The sequence below is a fragment of the Parus major genome, chromosome 4 (assembly GCF_001522545.3).
Source record: "Parus major isolate Abel chromosome 4, Parus_major1.1, whole genome shotgun sequence".
In the NCBI taxonomy this organism is placed as follows: Eukaryota; Metazoa; Chordata; class Aves; order Passeriformes; family Paridae; genus Parus; species Parus major.
In genome coordinates this window covers 54,978,703-55,002,493 of record NC_031771.1, presented here as the reverse complement: position 1 = coordinate 55,002,493, position 23,791 = coordinate 54,978,703, and the positions used below count along the sequence as shown (strand labels likewise).

Sequence of the window (23,791 nt, the reverse complement as noted above, 5' to 3'; positions counted from 1 at the left end):
GTGGGAAGGTCCAGAATTCCACAATTTAGGTGTCAAGTCATACTGCTCTGCTATTTTCAAATAGATCTCTGACAGATGAGGTACCAGCAACTGATTCGAGCTTTTGAAGTACAAATTACGTTTCCAAAGTTTCATGAGTAAATTTTAACCTCTTACAATGACAATAGGACATTTTAATAGCTTGACACCACTCTGAAGTTAATTATCATGCTTTAAATAGACACAGCAGCTTACTGTGTTCATACTGCTAATCTACTGCAATACACAATAAACCAGAACAGTGAAAACAAGCACTGATTCATTTAAATAAGCACTGAACAATTTCTTCAAGTTTTATGGAATACTAGAGAAATCCCTGCAAACTTAACATTTAACAGAATGACTACAAATTGATACTAGAAACCACTAATAAATTATCTATAAAACCACATGACTTAACAGTAGTAAACAATTATGCACCATATACTGCTATGTATCAAATAATTTGCTTTCAATGACAAAATTACCCAGGGAAATTATCTTCATTTCATAGCATTCAAGTGCACAATTTTCTGTATCATACTGTGTAGAAAAATATTTCTGTTTTCTTCCAAGCTATAGCTTTATTCCTTGAAAAAATCCAGGTATATCTCCCCCAAAAATGGAAAAAATACACATGTCTTTTAGACAGTATTAGTAAGAGAAAACAGACAAAGGACAGCCCAAGTAACTAAGCCAAAGTTCCAAAACAGAGGCTGAGCTTCCAAAGTCTTATCAAGGCATCTAAATACTGGCCCAAAGCTTTCCAGTTGCTATGAATGGAAATTACTGCATTCTTGGCAAATTTTAAAAGCTTTTATCAGAAAGGAAGTTAAATGTTAGAATAACTTGGCTGTGGATATTGACATTTCTAGTCTTCCAGTGAGCTTACCTGGATATTTTCCTAAAAGACATGTACAGGTCAAAAAAAAAAAAAAAAATACAATCCTGAGACAGAAACCACTCACTGGGGTATTTCTCCTGAAGGATGCATGAGGTCAAGTAAGTTCATCAATTCATCAAATGGCTTTTCCTGGCTCTTAACCTGTTATTGCTCTTGCATTGTGTATGAGTGTTTTATCACTTACTAAGTAAAGAAGTTGAACAGAGTGATTCCTCCTTAATAATTTCCTAATACCAGTAGTTTTATCTCTTCATAATATGTGAGAATCAACACCATTCTTCCATATGAACACCTTTTCTATTTATGTAACAACAGGAGCCTGACTAGAGTTTCCTCTCACAGACTATTAATGTTTTAGTATTGTGGTGAAAGGCCTTCTAGATATTCTTATCCTACTGTAGAATTCAGAAAAACAATATACTTTCAAAGTCTAATTTTTATCATGCTGAAATAAAAATGAAGCAAAAAAAATCCCTCTGTGAACAGTATCCCCCGCATGCTCAACATGTGCAACAGCAACAAACATCTTTAGCATCACATGAAATCAGTATTTTGCTGCTTTTCTTTATGCATAGCTTCTGAAGGAAAACAAGGCAGCAAGCACAGTTCCTTCAGCTGCTATTTTCATAAAATTAAAGCCCCTTCACTAGTCAGTCTCAGCCTTTATCTGAAAACTCACCTAGGAAGCCAAATTCTATTTCCAGGTGCTCCCAAGAAAACATTTGGATATTAAAGATTTGTGGGCATGTATATGTGAAAACCAAACTGGAAATAGAAAGCCTCCAAATCAAAACAAATGTATCATTTTCCACATCTATTGTGCCAGTTCAGCAAAGGAACACTTTTTAATGCTAATGTTACAGTATATCTTACTGCAAATACATAAGATTTGCAGAACTCCAGCTAGGAAGTCCAATTTTTGGGCAAAATAGAAACAAGTGAAAAATATTTTTCATTTTAATTTCAACAGAATCTGCATTATTGACTCTGGTCTGCTAGAGTACAACACTGTCAGTGTTACACTTTCAGAAGTGCTGTTTATATATTGTAGCTCTAAGACCTTCTCTGTTTTCTTCACAGGAAATTACTCTTTCATAATTAATGTCATAAAATGTTACAGCATCACTGTAGCACTACTACAATTAATGATTCTGAATGAAAGTGTTGTCTCAACATTGTTTTCAAATGATTTTAAACAATTCTAACTTGCTGTATAAGGTCCTTTTCTCAAATTTGTTCATGACATGGTCACTGTAACATATAAACAAATTATTTGGAAAGTGAAAAAAATAAAATCTTTTTCTGTTGTCCAAATAAAAGTGTTAATACTGTTTAGAAATTATATATCTGCTTCTACCACTTTGTTTCTAAAATTTTTATATGTTGCTTTTATCATCTTCAACAGAAAAAGGGATAAGAAAGCCAGGATCAAGACATCAGATATACTAATAAGGATGTTTGTGTAAGATTTTTTAGCTGGAAATAGGGAAATTTGAAATCCATCTAATTAAGGAACTATCTAAGTGATGATTGTACAAAGTGATATATTTTGGTAGTCAGAAGAATATACAAAGTGATATATTTTGGTATTCAGAAGAAAACCGTTCTGTCACACTTACATGATCACAAATAGGAGGTTAAAAAAAAAAATCCCAAAACAACACAAAGTAAGTCACCTGATGTGCACAACCACAGATAACATTAAAAAAAAATCTGATAAGCAACTCCTAAGTATTATCCCTAACACATAGTGTAATTTTTTAAAACATGTATCAGTAGTTAATGCAGCAGTCTCTTAACATACAGAACCATGAAATATACCTTTTACTACATGCAGAAATGCTCCCCGATTCTTCATTCCAGACACATGCCATGGCTATATCCTGGGGCCCTAGCAAATTCAAACACAGGCAAGTGATCTCTCTACTCCTGTCTGCTGCTCTCCAAGCAAAGAAGACACAAGGAGAGAGGCTGCAGGCTAGGCAAAGCATGATGCAGCAAGTCCCATAAGATATCCTATCTGCTCAGAGCCAGAATCCTGAAGTACACCCAAATATGTCATCTGTATGTAGCAAAAACACATAAGATACTACTTAGTTGCATTTTGCTAAATACCTTATGTCATTTCTTTAATAGCAAACAACTTCCAGAGCTTCAATTAATATGTAAATATTAGTAACTTACTTTTATTTCCAACCAAGGCCACAAGTGGCTGTGTTTCTGATTCTTCATTCACTTTTTTTACCACATTATACCAGTCTTCCAAATTTTCAAAACTCTGGCCATTGGTAATATCATAAACCAAGAGAATTCCCTAAATAAAAAGATGTTTAAAATGTTACAGATTGTAAAAGAATTTAACATGGTAATATTTGCATCAGTCTTTATTATTATTATTATTACTATAAAATAGAGCACTAACAAATAAAAGCATCGTATCTTTTGAGGGTCAGTTAAAGGAATTATAAATTTCTATACTATACACATTATTACAGTATTTCTCCTGCATTTCATGTGCTCCAAATCCATGTTTGAGAAAAAATAAAGGCAACACAGTCAAGAGCACAATTAGTTATATAAGAAATAGTACAAACTGCATATGCTTTCTGATAAACCCAAAACAGCATTTCACACTAATAGGAAGATAAAAATCACACTGGAGAAGGACTTTTATTTTAACTAATATTAGTTGCAGTTTCAATGTTCCCTTTTCCAGAAAAAAAAAAAAGCAGTTCAATTTTATATCTCTGCACATTGTCATGTTTCTGATGTGTTTTGGGGATAAGGGCCAGATTCCATTCCTACAGTGCTGTAGAAGCTGAGTAAGAAGTATTGGCGAGTTTTAAACTTTCAAAAGAGAACCTGAAGACATGGTGAGAACTCAAAAAGGAGTCCCATATATTTCAGGGGTTTTGGGCCAAGCTACATGTGACAACTATTCAAAGCAGACACTGCTGACAATTCCTCAGCATAAATATCCAATATTAGAAAGCACAGCCTATTAACAGTCCAAATGACATCCCCATCCCCTCCAGAATTTTAAGATCAGCTCTCAGATCTTATTGAGTCTTCTGTCCCTGCTTTCCACTACACCATAATAAATTCAGTATCTGGTAAATGAGGAATAAATTCTGAATTGGCTTCAGTCACATTAGCTGTCATGGAGTTCACAACTGGCAAAAAAAGCCCTAAATGTGTGCACTGTTTCTCACATGAAATTTTTACAAATATTCTGAAAAAACAATATGATCAATACAAAAATAACTGGCTCAATGCCCATGAGCAATGAAGAAGATGTGCCAAGGTCTTCACAGTAGTTCATGACAAGATAAAACTCAGTGGGCATAAGCTGAAATACGAGAAATTGAAACCATATCTAATGAAAAGCTTTTTCACCACGAGGAAAATAAATCAGGCTGACCAGAGGTTGCTCAGTCTCCATCCTTAGAAGTTTACAAGCAGGAACTTTGTAAATCCTTGAGCAGCCTAGTTCTACCTCTCAGGTGACCCTCCTTAGAGTGTTTTACTACAGACCTCCTGACATCCTTCCACCCTGAGCTTTCTTACAAATCTGTGATCAATACGACATGCAGCAATAGGTTTAACTCACAGCAAGATTACAGCAAGGGTACATACTAAAAACAAGCAAACAAACAAACAAAAAAACCTCTATGGAGACTATAAGAATAGCAAAGCACTGAAATACACCACCTATAACAGTCACCAACACTGAAAAATTTTTGAAGGTTGCTAAAAGTCATTACAGATCGATAGCTTTGCACAAGGGCAACGGATCCTATTGAGATCTCTCTATCTCCTACTTTCTTATGACAGCAATACAAATCTATCTTGTTTCCTCCAATGTTACCAACTCTTTGGCAAACTTGAGTTTTTGTTTGTTATATTTATATAGTTGCTGTTAATTTCTGAGGAGCAGCTTCCATCAGTTCCTTCAAAGGAAATTAAGAATTATGACACCCAACTCTCCCCTTGCTATCTTTCTTCATCAGTCAAATCTAATATTAAACATCCACTTCCAATTTTGGTGCAATTTATTCCTTAATATCTTGCATCTCTAAGTTAATTTCCGTTAATTTCTCCTATTTTTATAGCTACCCAAATGCCTGGGCATGTATGCAACTGTCTCACAATCTAGGTTTTGCTCTAGGAAGGACATACTTGTGTTATTAAATGCTCAGTGGAAAAGAAACTCAATCTAAAGGATAGGTATGGAAAAGATTTTAAAAAAAATGCCAGCCATAAAGCTGAAAGTTGTAAATGGGAATAAGCACACAGCGATGCTTCTTTCACCAGCTGTCAAGTTCTCTCACCAGCTTGCAAAGGAGCAGATTATCTAAACCATCTTCAGCACTAATCAGAGTTAGATGGAGAAAAAATATTTAAGTGTGAGCATTTAAGGTTAGCCAACTCTTTCTAACCAATTCTTCAAAATTCTACTCTGCTTCACGTCCTCTAGACAATTGTAGCCTACCTACCCTTTTGGATGAAAGTAGATTTACCATGAAAGAAATCATTTAACAAAGTTTGCAACTAGAGCTGACCTAATATCTTTTTGGTCCTTTTCTGTACAATTTGAAACACTGCTTTTAAAGAACATTATTTTCTTAACCATTTTTTTAGTCTTGTCAGTATTTGCCACACTTAAGAAACAACGACGGCAAGTGTGACATCACAGAGATGAAAAAAAAGGCAGCATGTCATCCAGGTCATAAAGAATACTTTCTGCTTAGATTTTCACCACAACAGCACTCTGCAAGCAATTTAGTATAATATAGATAATTAATGAAGAATTATTCATAACTCCATGGCTAAAATTTATTTCACCTTTTTTTTTTATTTAACAGAGAAATCCAATAATTACTTTCAAGAAAAATACACCATATTTTACATAAAATTACAGTATATGGAGCTCAGACCAAGAAGACAGAATAAACACTGTTGTTTCCCTATTATGTGTGAGGAATTAAGGAGGAAAATTAACACTGGCGTCTTTACACAAATATTTCCCTGCCATGAAAAAGTTTGAAACACATGGTAGACAACATGCCAAGAACAGCACATTGATTCTCTAGTCTTCAGCAACGTGGCAAATAGTCCCTGGTTGCATAATTGCACTCCAGTAAGAGACACATTTTGCCTACATTAGTGCGTATGTGAGTGCTTTTTGTTTTGAAATTATAGAGCATTTTCAAAAATAGGTCACTGGAAACTAAGAATATTGCAGAAATTATTTGCTGCTCCCTGGAGAAGGTAGAGTCTGAAGTACTCTTATTAACAAGCCAATTTATGATGTAGCATATGCCAGATCTTAAAGATAATTTAAACTAGATACGTGTGTAGAGGCAGCAATTACAGGTAAGACATGGGAGTGATTCTGAAAGATTTACCATGCAAACAGCACCAATGTTATTTCAAAATTGAACTGCTAGTACAGAAATGTTTTAACCAAGCAATATATTCATACCAATAATCAAAATTTAAGAGGTGCCAAGTTTATGTCAAGATTGTCACAATAAAAGGAAGCTAGAGAAAACAGTAATTAAAAACTTACGTTTTCTTCTTCATTTATCCACAGCAACCCTCATCCTAGGACTGACTTTTATGTCAAGGAACTAAATTGGCTTTCATATTTTCATCATTATTATTATTAAATAAGTCAGGCCAAAATTCAAGAGTACTTCTTTTAGTCACAGAATATTAATTTATTAAAGAGAAACTTAATTGTTGCAGAAATGTGCAGATGAAAACACAGTTTTTTGCAAACTAAAGCAGTTCACAGTCCACATATACTTAACCACTGATGTCTTTGTTAATACTGAGGATGTGGTCACTCAGATACATGTGATTAAGTAGCCATAACTGAATGATTACTTGCTATCAGTACAGCTGTGGCAACTGACAACACAATTACTCTCAGCATCCCTCAATTCTGAGATAAATGTGGTAGTTTTAAACAGCTTTCAGTCAGTGTCAATTATTAGTACCTTTAATTATGAAGATCAAAACTTTTTTCTCTACAGCTTGCAGAGTTCTGCCTCACCAGTGAAATTCAGCTACCAAGATGGGATGCAGCAACTACATTGTTGTAAATGAGCAACATCAGAGAAAAAATGGGCAGGAGGAAAGCAACTATGCCAAGACAGCAAGTGAAATGCAACTTCTCCAACTGCAACCATGCAAGCAAATTATGCAAACTCTCACACTCAATTCTGCCATTCTTATTCTAAAACGTGGCACAAGAAATAGGGGATCTAAATCAAAGTACGGCATCTCAACAGTAACCTAACCAAAAGACCTATCCTACAGAATTGTTTCAGCTCTCATTAGACAGAAGGAAACCTCCAGTGGCAAGTTTTTGACATGAAGTATAGATAGATATCCACTTACTCTTCCTGATATCCTGGTCAAATTTCAACCAAGATCAGGTGAACTGTAGACCATAATCTTTTCAGTTGCTTTAGATTCTCTAAACTTCTATCTCCAGCTGGCCATAGGATTTTATAAGTAGGCCTACCATACACATAGATTTCTGAGCACAAAAATAAGAATTCTGCCTCTTTTGATTTCTGAATCTCACAATGATCAAATAGATGGAAATTAGGCTGTGGGCATCTGCAAATACTGGATAAATGCATAATCCCTACTTGTAAGTATGCTACAAACAATTCCACATATATACCTTAGATCTGAATTATTTAGATTTGAAGAATACGCAATTTCAAAAACTGATCAAAATCATCTGCTTTATCTGTATCTGTACAGCTTGTGTACTTTATAAACAAGATATTTAAAATCCCAGCTGCAGCACACATGCTGACCAAGTGCAACAAATCACTGGCACATACGGGTTTTTTGTAGCAACCTTCACTGAAGTTACTTCAGTACTTTAAAGGCTTACTTGCACTGGGGAACCTCAAACTGAACACAGTACTCCAAATGTCACCTCAAAAATGTCAGACAGCATGATATTCACTTTTTTTGATTTGACTACTTCATTCTTACTAACACAGCTCAGTACTCAGTTTGCTTTTACTGTTGCAAGGGTGCATTGCAAACTCTTATTCAACTGCTTTTTACCTCAGTAAGACAACCATCCAAGAGCTTTTTCCTCCAAAGCCATTTCACAGAATGACTGAGGTTGGAAGAGACCTCTAGAAGTCATTTGGTTCAATGCTTGTGTTCAAAGCCCTGTCACCCTAACCCAACTGCTCAGGACCATGTCCAGATAGCTTTTGAGTGTCTCTGAGGATGGAAATTCTACGACCTTTCTGGTCAACTTGTGCCAGTTCTCAGTCACCCTCACAGTAGAAAACATATTTCCTGGTGTTCAGAAGGAATCCTGTATTTCAGTTTGTGCCCATTGCTCTGGTCCTTTCAATAGACACCACAGAAAAAAAGCCTGGTTCTCTCTTCCTTGCATCCTTCCTGCATCGATGTATACATATTGATTAGCCTTCTATTCTCCAGGCTGAACAGTCATAGCTCTCAGCCTTTCCTCACAGGAGAGATGCTCCAGACCATTAATCACCTTTGTAGCCCTTCACTGCACATTCTCCAGTTGGTTTGCAGCTGCATAGGATCATTCTATACCAGGCACAGGACTTGATCCGTAATCAGCTGAACCTCGCAAGGTTTCTGTTGGTCCACTCCTTCAGTTGGTCACAGTCCCTCAGCAGCAGCCCTACCCTCCAGCACAATGACCATTCCTCCCCACTTTGGTGCTATTCATTAACCTACAAACAATGTTTTGTTCCATTGTTAAAAGAATTAGCAAAAGACACAACCCCAGTACCAGCCCTTAAGAAATAAAACTTATAATCAGGCATCAGTAAGACATTGATCTATACGCCTTTAAATCCATCAGTAAATTTATGCTCTAGTCATTCCACATGTATCTCTACATATTGTAACAATATTATGGGAGATTATGTCAAAGGCCCTGTTGAAGTGAAGATAAATTACATCCACTGCTCCCCTCTCCACAGAGCTAACCATCTAACCACAGACAACAAGCAACCTGGCTGTGCATATTCTTCCCTCACCAACTCCATACTACTTCTTCCTAATTAATTTCTTGTTTAGTTGCCTAGTCACAGGAATTTTTATCCATATTTAAAAGAAACTTCCTTTATAAATACTCCTACTTGTTCTACTTCGTCTTTCCTCTTATGAAAAGCTACAGATATTCAACATGAAATAAGCTGCATTTATTTCTGCTATGCTTAGAAATAAACTGAAAGCAGTGCCTTTCCAAAACTACTCATGGCATTTCATGAATAGACGAAAATAGAGGCAATTTTATGCATCTTTAACAGGCACTGTTACAAAGCCAATATAAAAGTGTGTTAGAACCCAACTTTGATGATAAGAAGCCTCTTAGGAATACACTCTGGGAATACATGCCAACACTGTGAGAGAAAAATCACTAGTCCATCAAAAAAAAATAGGGTTAAAATGACGACTGAGGGAATTAAAGACAAAGAGATTGGACATAGGGAGTATATTCTGGATGACTGAAAAATAAATCAAAACTTTAGTCTTATTGATATCAACTGTTTATGCACTTTTGGGCACTGGTATTAACTTTTTGACCTGCTATTTTTGGTAAGAAACTCCTAAGATTTTTCACCAAATTTTCAATTTATTATTCTTCAATGCAGACAAAACTAATAGCCTTTTATTTCCTTAATTAAATCTACTTTGGACATATGGCAACAATTTGTGATTCATCAAATTCCCTCTGTCATGGAAGCCACTTTCTCCTATTGCTTGGTAGATCTTGGTAACAGGTCAACAAATCTGTATTTTATTTATTATGTTAAATCTATTTATCTGCTATAAAACAGATGCAACAGCCAAAACTGATTTTTTGAAAGTGACAAAATTACATTGACAAGTTTCTCTTTAATTAACTAATAAATCCCAGTCTCTTTCATTAGCCATTCCTGTGTTGTATAACATTATCTAATAGCACATTTTATGCCTATTGTTCTCATTACAAACTCCCAGTTAAGGAACGGAGTACATTTTAGAATCACTCATGCAAAGAAGCTTGGCATTTATAATATATACTCCTAAATCATCTCATGACTCAAGATACAGTTATAATACTTAGATCTTAATTCTACCATCCACTTTAAATTGCTTACTTAACCTGAAGATTAAATTTAATTTTCACTGGACAGGAGTTCTGCAAAAATATTTAGCTACCTGGTTGTCTCCTTTTGTTTGCCCTCTTATAACCCCAGTTGCATGTATGACTTTAATAGTGTAGGATTGCTCTTAATTTCCTCCTTCTACCTTTTCCCCCCAGGAGGCAGCTGTTCTGAAAGCAGCCACTCTATCTACCATGTGGAAATCCAAATAGCCTTTACTATTTACTGTGATTGCTTTTCCTAACTCAAGACACAAAGCCTGGAAACAACCATCTGTTCTTGGGAGTTATTCAGTTCTATAAATGCACACACTTGCTTTGCTTGTTATGTCAGCTCTAAAAAATTAGCTACACACCAAAATTAAAGTTGCCTATTAAAATCAATTAAGTTTAGATTGAACAGACATTCAACATTTTTGAGATTTATGAAACAATCAACTAAAAGCTATATATAATGTATGTATTTATAATTTTAAGAACACTTCAATTAATTTTATATCATTGCTATAGATACAATTATCAGCATTTATACTGTACCTGAGCTCCATAAATATATTTATCCAGCATTTTGCCTCCCATCGTTTGTCCCCCTACATCCCACACTTGAAGAGTAACATTCAAATTTCCTGGAAAAAAAATTACACAGATATTGTGTAGCCTGGAAAATTTAGATACAAATACATTCAACAACTATAGCTTTTAACAAGTATACAAGAAATAGGAACAAAATTTTGAAACAAAAATGATTTTATCATCTGGGAAAAAAGTCATTTGTGTCCAGCTAAGTCATTAAGATACAGTAAAATTATAACTAGTTATTAACATATCTAATATTAAGATAAAATATTTAAAATAGCATAAATTATAACACTCCTGACTAGAAATTATATAACATTTTCCACTGAAAAAACATGCAAAATTTCACAAAGAATGTTCTACAGAGTGGTACTTGGAACTGAAAGGTAACACAATTAATGCAAACTTATCCACATTTCATACTGTGTGTCCCTTCCTCACTCCCTCTCCAAAACTTCTTTACAGATCAAGAAGCAAGGAAAATCTTCATGATAACTTAATTTTGGTAATGATGCTGATAGTAGTATACAGTTACAGAATTACTGAGCTGACAGGGTAAAAAAATGGAAATACTCACACACATCTTAGTTGAGGATGCACACTATGATTTACTTCCTCCACTCACCACCTTAGGGCATGAAGCCAAATTGGACACAATTTACATAATTTCATCTTGAAAGAATCTACACCAAGAATAGACCTTCCTTTCTACTCTGTTTTTAAACTATGTTGAAACTGTTAACAGGTTTTTAAAAACAAAACTAACCAAAAAATCAATGTAAATACAGAACATTTAATATCCTACAAGTCATACTTATTCTGTAAGACAAGACTCAGCAACTCACAGATCAAAAATACACACAAAAGTATGGTACCATACACATAAAAACATATTAAAGTATAATTTCTCACATTTTGCATGGTAAGAACTGTTTCCAGATCTGTACTGATTACCTAGGAGCACCAAACTCTAACAAAGTACTGAAAATTCTTTCTAATCCACATATAACTCACGTGACACTTACATGTTAATACAAATATTACATACTCACAAATAATCACAACTGCCTATTCATTTTACTCTGGGATCTAAAAAATGCAACACATCACAACAATTGCAAATTAAGTGAAAATTAATACATTATTTTGGCTTGCTAAGAAAAACATATTCTTAATTCAACTGTTTTATGTAGTTGACAATCTGATTTTACAGCACATGGTCCATTCAGCTGTAAATTTATAACTGATATGCTCACGTTGGTTAGACAAAGAAATGTGCTCCATGGAAATGTCTCACAGGACCAGATGAAAATAACCAGCAAATTAATAGCTGTATAGCTGAATATATGCTATTCATGTGGTATTAAATATACATCATATTTTTATAATGAACCTTGTTTTAATCTGGTTAAAAGCAGATTCCCAAAACTAGTACCTTGGTCTCAAAAATACAGAGATGAATATGAAACAGTACTATTAAGCTACACTAAGTTTTATGTAATACCAAGAGAATTTCTATATGGAGCTTAGAAAACACATCATAAACACCCCAGTTCGATAAAGGCAACTTTTTATAATCAACAAAAAGCTTACTTGTTTTAATAGTTCATATTCTAGGCATTAATTAATTATTTTTAAATTTTAGACCATAAGTGATCACAAACAATGCAGGAAAGTCTTCCATAAAGCATCTGGCATGAGTAAACTAGTGCATCCACAGTCTGAAAAGACTATACATCCTCAGTGGGTAAACAAACTATGCAGGCTCAAAGGCTCACCATGCTGCAACATTCTATCCCTATGTGTTCTACTGGAAAGTAAAAAAAAAAAAAAAAAAAAAAAAAACCTTTCTAAAGGTTCAAGTGCTCTAAACAGTTTCAACTTGATTTTACCTCCTAAGGAAATAACTATGCACAGCATACTGGCCTTAGTATCTGGACAACTGCATGGAACAACCCGAGAAATTTTAGAGCAGTAAGTTACACTGAATGGTCAAACTATGATGGCCCAACTAAAAAATCTCCCATTACAAGTTAGTTACTCTCTTTCATGAACAACAGAAAAAAGAAACAGGAAAACAAAAAAGATTGGTAAGTTCACTTAAGGTGAACTCCTCCTTAATTAGGACCTCACTAACTATGAAATTCATGCTCATCACCTCCTGTGCAAAATGCTTCATTTTCCCTTTTTCTCAGTTAGGTTCTGTAATATTTTCTTTGTGCTTACATTGATTGTGGAGGAGAAAGAATGATGATTATTCTGACAAAAGGAAAAACTGCAGGCAATTTACCTAGCAAATATTTAATTAACAACTGGGATAGTAGCACACAAAGTTTCTGCAAAAAGTTTGAAATCTCTTATTTTTTCAATTTAACAGGAACATAAAAACTAGTCTTACAACATAACAAAAAGAAACCATACATATAATAAAAGACAGTTCTTAGAAACAGTCTTAACACACCAATAAAAATAACTGAAGAATCCCATCAAAATAACATGTAATACACTAATAAGGACAAAAACCCCAGAACTTTACTGTGCAGTAAATGCACACAAGTGCAAAGCTGAAATACATGAGGCACCACAGTACAGGTGTGTAGATCACTTCTGGTATGAACTGAAGCCCCTGGGCTGCAGCAGCAGTGACCCTGCAGGACACTTGGTGTACTGGTTAACCTTACTTAAAGTGCTGCACACTCAAGATGGAACCAAAAACACAAGTCTGACCACTTTTTACACCAATGACTTAAAAAAAAATCCTTTTAACAGAAGAATCCTGTTTACTGAACTGCACCCACAACCTCCCAAAAAGTATCCAACTAATGGCTCTTAAGAGTCTCTATCAGCAGACCCTCTGACTAGCAGACACACTATTTAAGCACTAAAATCTGTATCACGGTTGCATCCAGACTATACAAGATTCTGCATCAATAAATATAATGAAATTGATTCGTACTTTAAAAAAAGTATTTTGAACAAACTGCATGAAGTGAATTTGTCATGTTGAACACTAGACACATGTTGAACCACGTTGAACACATTGTTCAAAATTTATCAAAGGATTTCTGATTTGTATGAAACTGTGTTGTTTTACCATGCAAAATATTTACTATTTTCGCTGCAAAACTGCATTAGTTACTAAAACAACTGGAGATAAATGCCACTTTTATCCTAAAAAATAAAATAAATAAATAAAAAACCAGAAAAACAGCACTTCATTTTATAAGTTGTAATGTATTTCAGTTGTAAATTGAAATGTAAACTTCAGTACAATTCTAGAAATCCGTCATTTTAACTCCTGGAATCTTTATTGATTGACAACTTATACTGAAGAAAAAAATCAACTACTGAACCATATTTGTTTAGCGATCCTCATACTGAATAAGAGAAGCCAAGTCTTTTTTCCTACTGATACACACATAATTTCTGTGCAGTGGTATGAATTAAACTTTCAAGTAAACACAGCAGCTCTGCAAACCTAGAACCAATCAAGAAATTAGAAAAATCCACTTACTAAAGTAATGCTTCCCTTTCCAATATTTAGAAATTTTACCTCCCTCCCTCTCACTCCCCACAATTAGCCCAGTTTTCCTATAAAATAGAGAGCCACATATACCTACATACACGTATATGCATAGGCAAAACCAGAATGACAACCTACAGAAAAATGTTTCTTCTTGAATATGAATATAAATGCCACTGTTTTGAGGAAAACAGATGTACAGACTTTTTGGTGCTTTTACCTGAACTCTGATTTTATTACAAAATAAATTATGAATGAATGAAATTCACACACAAAATAAACTATGAACAAAAATGAATGAAGCAATAGTTGATAATTTTCCAAATTTTCTACTCAACAAGAATATTTATAATCCCACTAATGTACTAATAGCATCTGTATGCTTAACAGCTGGAAAAAAAACTTGCAAAATACAAGTTCTCAGCATGCACACTGCATGATTTGTGTACACATTCCACTTGAAAGTACTGCTGTTAAGTAACACACTGGTATTTTTAGAGGCAGGAGCAGGACAATAAAAAAATTATTCTGTTGATTTTATGGAGAAATACTGGAATACTGGAGAACTGGAATTTGGTACTTTATCACTCTACTAAAAAAAGTACATACTAAATACTAAAAAAATACAGCAAAATGGCCAAACCAAAATAGTGAACACAGGAATAGTCTGAAAAGATTATTCTGTTTCACTTAAGAAAATATATAAACATAATCAAGAAATTATTTTCTATATAATTTTTTTAAAAAGTTCAATAACTGCATATATTTGCTTTAACTTCAGGTTACAGAAAAAATGCTTAGTTTCAGAGTTTGCTTTCCGCCCCACCCTTCAAAAGAAGACATAACTACAGAACTTGCATCAACTTTAGCAGATCTCACTACACCTTTTAATAATTACACAAACTTTTTTTGACTTCTGATTTCTGAACCCAGAAGTAAATGTTTTTAATTAAATACTTGCATACTTAGAATATGAACACACACAAATCAGAAAAAAGATGTACTGTAAACCACAATTGTTCAGAGAAACTTAACCAGCAATTATTTCTTTTTAATTATTTCTTTGCATTTTCCATGCAGTGTGCTCCAACTGGCATCTAAATAGTTTCTTTGCCATCATGAAGTGAAACATCTTGAATGCTCAAACTGTATTTTTATGACTGCCAAGGGACCCTAAATTTTAGTGGTCTATTAAATGCCAGCAATTTCATGCTGCCTTGCATAAAACAGCATTCACATATTAGAGCACTGTGAGTCCATAGCCACATTATGCTTCTCTCACAACTCAAATATGAGTTGCGAATTTCATTAAAAATATATATATTTCTTTCAAAATACATTCACTTTTTCAATTAATATGTTTAAAGTTCCATTTCATTGTTGTGTGTTGTTATCCAAATAGAAAGTGAGTGCACTCCAGCAGGGATAACAAAATTCATCAATATAGGTAGCATTCCTTTTATTTGAATTCACTGTTTTACTTAGAGATGTAAGTTGCAAATGCATAACTCTTTGACACCTGGCAAGAATGTATAAACAAAATATTCTCCAAACAACCTAATTTACTTTGCCATAAAAATCACTGCACTAAGCTTATTTAGTATACATTACTCTGAAGAATCTGTTCCTGCAAGTCTTGCTGCCACCCTGCCTTCCAGTGTTAGCTTTTATTCTCTTACCTGGCAATAATATCCTCTTCAAAAAGAAGTCCAATCCTATGGTTTGTTTGTATTGTTTTCCAAATGTTTCTTGAGCAAAACGTGTAGCTAAGGATGTCTAAAACAGAACAGTATCAAATAAGTTGTCATTTTTAACAGCAACAAACTTTATGTTAACCCAGAAGTATGAAATACAGTTCAGCACTTTTTAAATCAATGAATGCTAACAGTGTTCGTGGATTTGGATTGACAAGCACTCCAGTCAGTTTCAACATAATAACAGGAGGTGGAAAAAGCTACTAATTTATGCAAAAAGAAGCAAGGTGCATATTTGCTTTGATTTCAGAAATACTCTAACAGTCCTGTTACAAAATATTACATAGATTTGAAAGAGGTAACATTAGCATGGTCCGACTGACACAAATCTAGGTGACACTATCTGTACCTGAATATCTTAGTATCTTTAAAAAGCATTAATTTCCAAAACAAGGGTCTTCCCCAGATAAAGAACATTGTGATCCCAGACCAACTTTCTGGGAGGGAATAGATATCTGTACCGTGCAGAATCCCACAGGGGGCTCCCATGTGTGACAACATTTCTGCCACTGTACATCAGTTTCAGGATAAGGGATTACAGGAACTCTAATATGGGAAGAATACTTTCTTGCATACAGAAAAAAAAGTTAAATTCATACTAAGAATGCACATTTACAGAATCATTCCTTTCAGCAGAACTTTGAAAATTTATTTCTTCAATTGGTATTCTGTGGATTTATGAAAGCAAACCAAATACACCGTTGACCTAATACTAAGCTTTTACTATATATGGCTGAAAGAATACACAACTAACCTAGGCAAACTACTGAAGCAAGGCATTTACATTCTGTCAGTAGAAATTTAGCAGCAATTTAAGGTCTCCTTTTGAGAGAAAAAAAAAAAAACGGTGGGCATAGAAAGGGAAAGAAATAAAGAAAGAAGGCCCACAAAAAAAGTAAAGGAGAAAATAGTGGTACAATCATAAATAATATAAAAGTTGGTATTGCAAAGAAAATGATACTATATACTCAAAACTAAAACACAATCAACATCAAATTAGAATACACTTAAAAATCTCTTGTTGACATGATATTTGTAAAAAAATACAAATTAACTACAGAAAAAAAATAATCCAAATATTTATTTACCTATATGGAGAAGGAAAAAACTAAGAGGCTCACAAAACCCTTACAATGTCTGAGAAAACTCAAAACAGGCCAAAAGGGTTTTTTCTTGCCAGTTTTCTGTTCATCAAGACCTGAAGATATGAGTCACACCAATTGTTATCAGAAATTGCCTTTAAGAGCACATTTAGTCAAAAATGCAGTAGCAAAAACTGCCAATATTTCTGAAATATGAGAATAAGCAAGGTCCGTGAATAGAAGGTTATAACAAAGATCTAAATTAGGCTAATGTCAAATGTACACAGAAAAAAAAAAACAATTTTTTTTTTCATTGAAACACAATTACCAGAGCTCTAGCATTAATGCTCTAGTATGAATAGGCAAACATTTATTCAACTATTAGATTCCTATTAAGTAAATAAAACAAGATTTACTGGTTTTGTGTTTCTATATCATATTTATATTCCTATCACTGCCATACATATAAGGAATGATATCTGGTATCAGAAGGCATGTTTAGGAAACAATCCAATAAGTCAGTGTTAACCTATGGCAACATTTTCATTTACTTCACTGAACTCAAGACCCAAGAGGATTAAAAATACGAAACACATGGGGAAGAAAGCAAGTAACCTAGAAAGAGCATGAGTATGCTTATATATTCATATCCCTGTAGAAAGGGGGAAGACCACAGAGGATGAATCATGAGAAGATTCTTCTGCCTACAACTATGTGACAATAATACTAACAACACACACAAAATAAAATTCAATACAGATTCAGACTACAGTACTGAAAGAGTCAGTAGAACTGATTCATTTAATCCCAATAGTTAGCATGTCAAGATTACAATGACATTATCTTTAATCTGTCATGACCTTAGAGATGCAGATGACAATAAGACAACTGCAGGAATACGCCATTCAGTCTTCATGAAATTTTTGGGAGAGTAATTGTGCCTAGAGTACAAATTCAAGTATCACCTGACTGTATCACAGTATTCTATATTCTCCAACACACTAATTTATATCCTCATTAAATAAGTAATCACTCCCTTCTTGTTTTAAATGCTCAGTAAATATTAGTTTATCATTCTGTGACATTCAATATTCCCTGAGGAATCCTAGGGGTGTTTGTAAAAACAAACGACACACGTTCAATTAACAGCCAACCTATAAGAGCAGCAAGTAATCAACAGCATGGCAAAGTCCTCTTAAACAGTTTTTCTCCACTGTGCTCTTGAATGCAAAGGAATTTACAGCACAAAATCATTGACTGACTCCTTAAATTTTTTCCAAATAAACGTTAGAGCTCAAGGAAGGTGTTGGATTACCATTCTAAGATCCTCTACTTGTTCACAAAACAAGCATTTATCTACAAAATGCTAAGAGCAACAGTTCAAACTCCTTTACAACAATAAAGAAAAAGTTATGCCAATGCATACTCACGTACCTATACAATGGAAATACTCCCTTCAAATCCCAGAAGTGTTCACTGCCATGGTTGGCAGAAGAAATTTTGCTCAAGAGTCTTACCTGAGGATATGCTGAATACAATCTATATAAGAATTAATGAAAGTTAAATAATGGTTCAGTAGAATTGTAGCTCTAAAAATAAGTAAGTAATCGGTGACCATTTTTTAGAAAGGTTGCATTCCATACAATTCTACCCCTTAATGTTGAGGTCAGGGAACAGTACAGTAGCACAAAGGCCTTGTGTCTTTGCCCCTCTACTAAGACAACCAGCCACCAGCTTGCAGGGCAGAATTTCCAGCAAAAAATCCATCAGTTTGGAAGGTTCACACACTTGTCTTAAATATTTCAAAGTGAATGTTGACATCCTATTCTAAATATCATACTCTATTGAAGATTGACGTTAAAAACCCACCATTAAAAACACAAAAATGCATTTGGGCTCTAATGTACTGCAACGAAGATAGCAGGGAAAAAAAAGTAACGTATTGTAAGTTCAAAATACAATAGGATATTTGGGAAGTTTTTTTTCTTGAAGATGGAATTTAACCTTTCATGAAAGGCATGACAGTTTCTTGCTTCTATTTTTCAATGTCAACAATTCAGTATAAACTGCTGACATGCTGTTCCTAAAGATCTACATAATGAGTAAAGAGGAAAAAAAGCAAAAAATATCTATGAAATAAACTAAAAGGTAATAAATTGAAAGTCAAATGGAACAAGCAATGATAGCCAGCTCTGACAGCAACTAATTACCAGGGCAACCAGAAACTCATAGGGGAAACCCTACCACTGACAAATCTTTGAGTAAAATCCCACAGAATTAAGTTTAGAGAAAGCAGTGCCAAAGTGTAACATCATAGTTGTAAGAAAGAAAACTAATCCCAAAATTCAATTCGATGCAAGCACACAGTTCTGAAGCCATGAATTTCCATTCACACACGAACTTCAGCCACTACAAAAACCACATGTATATATCTCTTCCCTCACTCCCTTCTAGAATATCAATGCCATTATCCAAGCACAGCTAGATTCATCCCTAAGTCATATCCTATCCTATTGCAAGAATTTTAGGAGAAACAAAATTAAAGCAAACACTAGGCTAAATAATTAAATTCTATACCATAAAAACACGCAACTCTCCACACTACAACTCTGCTCACAGAAAAAGAAAAATTTATCGTAACTTCTTGACATCTCACATAGATCTATTTGATGCAGCTGGGATAATCTACACCACACACTTCATTCAATTTTCCATTTGCAAGACTCAACAGTGACAACAATATTTTTTGTCACCATCAATGAAGTTTTTGAGCCCAAGTATAACAAGACAATTCAGAATTGGAACAATGCTTAAAAGTCGGATATCCTAAAAAATGCTAAAGTAAGTAGGAGACTGTTTCTTATGCCAACCTATGTTTTCGCTCCTGCAAACTTCCATACCAGCTTGAGCATTTATTCTCTCCTTTTTATCATCCTTTGTTACAGAAGGAAAATGTAGGATGTTTCTGCTACAGTACTTTAGTCCCAGCTACAACAGAGCAAATAAACAGAACCTTGGCACACCTATTTTTCAGGACCTCCCTTCCCAATAACAGTTCTGAGATTTGCTTCCAGAGACCCAAAACCTTATTCAACTGTAACAAATCAACATTCTATCTCAAGTCAGCATCTTTCTGTATTTCAGTATTAAGCCAATCTATGCACAAAAAGAGTAGAAATATCTGGATCATAACATCATTTTTTTCAGTCCATAGTAGTACTACTGGTTTATTTTAATGGAAAGTCATTTTGGCTCAGGAAGGGTGGGTTGATTTAAAATCTAGACACATAAGGCTAGTGTGTGTATTTATCTTCTTCCTATACACAAAATCAAAGAGCCAACTGCTATTAATACTTGCTGTGTTTTTTCCATCTCACATTGTCCCCACTTTTGATTGCTTTTTAGATTGTTTTCCTAGCTTGTCCAGTTCATTAAAATCATTCTCTATTATCTTTTGACTAACCAGTCTCGCTTCCCTCACTTTTGCTTTTCAGTTTACCATTACCTTACCATCTCTATTTTATCCTAAGAGTTTTACAGATTCTACTCTTTCTCACCTCTCTTATGCCTTCTTCCACTTTTACTCTTCTCAAGTTTGCTCCAGCAGTGCTTACTGTTACCCTTAAAATTTCAAGTATCCAATTATCCATCCAACCACCTCAAAACAAATTAACAGAAGAACAGCATCCCTCCCTTGCCTCACGGACAGAGCAATTCCTAGCTAGTCTAAGTACAAGCATTACCTTTAGCTTGAACTAACACTGATTTGTTTTTAAGCTGCTATCAATCCTTGCACAGAACCCGTCACATTGCTTCTAAACAATGGGTGAGGAAAACAGCAAGTTTCCACCCAACTCACAACAATTTATTTTTTTTTTTAAAGAGGGGGCAAAAGAAGACAAACGTGAACACCTCACACTAAACACAAGATAGAGCATTTCAGATACATCCCATCATTTTCTACATGCCTCCTGTTTCATGATCCCGGAGTGACAGAGGAAGAGAAAAACCAACACCTTTCACAGTAAAAGAGAGTTAAGTGTGCATGTGTGTAAAGACCAGCTGTGAACCAGATGTGTAAGCCAGGCAAGTCAGAGCTGAACACAGACATGCACAGGTTTCAACATGTAAGCGTAACGAGTAGTCAACAAAAGAGAGGAACATCAACAATTTAGTCTTCTGAGGTGCTTGAAATAGCACTAGGTACATTTTATCCTTCCATTCCATGACCCATTGCTTCTTTATTTTTACAAGACCTTACAATAAATCTGTTGTGTCATGTGTTTGCTGCCAAGGCCATTGGGATGGCAGGAAGGAGCCTCTATTACAGCATCATCTAGGGGGGACAGAAGGAAAAGCAGCCCACCAGAGTATTGCTGCTGCCCAATAACCTGCTGTGGAAGCGTGAGATTCCTAGAGTCAGCAGGAGATGAAGTGAGTGGCAGCTCCTGTGAGAGAGGTAGGAACCAACAGGAGTACACATCAAAACTCAAGAATGCTTGAAAACCTATGTTTGGTGAGAGGTCTTGCCACAAGCTGCTCAACTGCAGTAGAGAAAGGATTCTTCAGTTTGAATGGAAAACTCCTGGGAAATGCTACCCGTGAAGCAGCACTTCAGCTGTCAATGCTGTGCATTTATTACGCTCTCATCACACAGCTGGTTGGAATTGCCCATCTACTGACTCAGATGAACACAATACCACTTCAGACTAGATCTAGAATCACTGGAGACAAAAAAAATGTTTTGTTTCTTTATAGAGCTCTGAATAAGTAATTGAGTAAAACCACATGTACTTTCACTAAGAGCATATTCCTCTTAATGTAAGGTAGTTCATTTAAACCAGCTTTAAGAACATTTCCACTTTTTATATGAACTGTGAAGCAAGCAGAATTTCTTTTCCCCACAGTTTCAAAAGTTAACAACAGAGGAAAAAACCTGATACTTCAAGCATACAATAAAGTTACTATTTTCAGGTGTATCTCACAAAATTATTCAGGCTATATATGACAATAGATATGTTCAAGTATAAAGGTAAGATCAGTGACTATTTTTTAACTGTTAAGAAGCCTCTCTTTTACATTCTTTGGTTTCTCCTTGTCTCTCTTTTACAAAGAAAAACTTGTTGGATTATTGTTTGATTTTTTTGATTATTGTTGATAAATAAACTTTATAAACAGGATTTCCGTTATAGTTATACAGATGGGGGGGAAAAAAAATCTAAAAACATACAAGCTATAAACGAAAACTAAATAGACCCAGTAGTGCCTTTCCAATCTCTGGAACAGTAACGCCACTAGATGCAAACTGTTCTATCCAGCGCAGGAGGCTGCTAGCTCTGTATCCGAAACACAGGGTGCCTGCTAAGGCTTAGACCCAGCTAAGAGACCTTCCCTGCTCGTCCCTTTCGAGGGGAGCCGCGAACCCAAGTGCTCGACCCCGACCCCAGCGCTCCAGGGCCGGGGCATTGCAGCCACTGAGAACGACTTTGGGCTTTTCCACGACTCCAGCCGAGCAAATCCTGCCTCCAGCGCGCGATCAGCAGGAGTGGGAAACTCCGTCAGCGCGACTGGAATTGCGTTATTCGCCGCTCCTTTTCTTACGGCTCAACAAAATTGGATTACAGTCGTGTACGTCTGTTTGTTGACGGTACCCCCACGGGTGCGGAAGCCCCATCAGAGAGGCTGGCTGCCGGGCATTGCGCGGATACCGGAGGGACGAGTGTCCTGTGAAGGGCCTGGAGCCGAGGGGGAGCAGCCAGCCAGGTATCGCGACAGCGGAGACAGACTGCTCCCTCCTCAGCAGCAGGGCCAGGGGCAGCTGAGGGGGAAGGCCGGGAAGGGGCTCGGGGCACCGCGGCGAGGGAGAGGAGCTGCCGGCGGGGCCGGCACTGACCTTGCCAGTGGTGCCGTCCCCCAGCACCACCAGCTTGAGCTGGCGGTCCCGACTCTCCTCCTCCTCTGAGTCCGACATGATCTCTACGGCCCTGGCGACAAAGAAGAGGCTGAGAGCAGCCGGGAGGAACCGAGTGCAGAAGCAAGGACGGGACAAGAGGATGAGCGATCGCCACGCTCACGAAACCGGCAGCAACGGGACAGCCAGCACCGCCATCTTCCTTCGGCGCGCCCTCCGTCGCTAGGGTCCGCACGGGACGAAACCAACGACAGCGCTGAGGAAAGGGGGTGGAAGCGTTAAGTTGTGGGCGGGAGCTACAGCAACAAGGCCAGCTGCTGCTTCAGGATGTACCCACCTCTGCCCCCACAGGGTGGGGAGATGGTTCAGCCCGGCTGTCGGCCGCGCGCCGCCGTGGCTCGGGCCCCGCAGTGACGCCCCGCGAGGTAACCGAGCAACGGGGGGCGGGGCGGGGGCGGGGCTGCGGCCCGGCCATCCCCGCTGAGGAACGAGGCCGCCCCGTGTGGGGCTGACCGGGGAGGTGGCGGAGGTTCGCTGTGGCAACTACATATGGCAACTAAATAAATAGTTACGGCAACCAAATCATAAAGTCACTGAATGGTTTGGGTCGGAAAAAACCTTAAACATCTCGTTCCAACACCCCTGCTATGGGAAGGGCCACCTTCTATGCCAGGTTGCTCAAAGCCCAAGTCTGGCCTTGAATACTGCCAGGGATGGGGTAACCTGTGCCACATGTCTCACCACCCTCACAGTGAAGAATTTCTTCTGAATGTCTAATCTAACCCTGCATTCTTTCAGTTTAAAGCCATCCTGCCTTGTTCTGTCCCTACATACACTTCTATGAAGTC

General features: G+C 36.3%; 1 protein-coding gene across 9 annotated transcripts in view; it reads right to left on the bottom strand.

Annotated features, from left to right (window-relative positions):
* Positions 1–23,433, bottom strand: part of RAB28 (RAB28, member RAS oncogene family) — a 63,152-nt gene extending 39,719 nt beyond the window's left edge. For 4 of the 9 annotated variants that reach the window (XR_004496973.1, XR_004496974.1, XM_033513678.1 and 1 more), the window contains exons 1-4: positions 23,281–23,433; positions 22,926–23,199; positions 10,635–10,723; positions 3,107–3,236 (exon numbers count right to left, since the gene is read on the bottom strand). Coding sequence is in view for 7 of the 9 variants with exons in the window: in XM_033513678.1 (XP_033369569.1) it covers positions 3,107–3,236; positions 10,635–10,723; positions 22,926–23,199; positions 23,281–23,418 (631 nt within the window). In the remaining 2 variants the exon portion in view is untranslated. Of the gene's footprint in view, positions 1–2,743; positions 2,814–3,106; positions 3,237–10,634; positions 10,724–15,875; positions 15,973–22,925; positions 23,200–23,280 lie in introns of those variants that run through there. The other 5 variants (XM_033513680.1, XM_033513679.1, XM_033513683.1 and 2 more) reach the window with 5 other exon arrangements.
* Between the last annotated feature and the right edge of the window lie 358 nt (positions 23,434–23,791).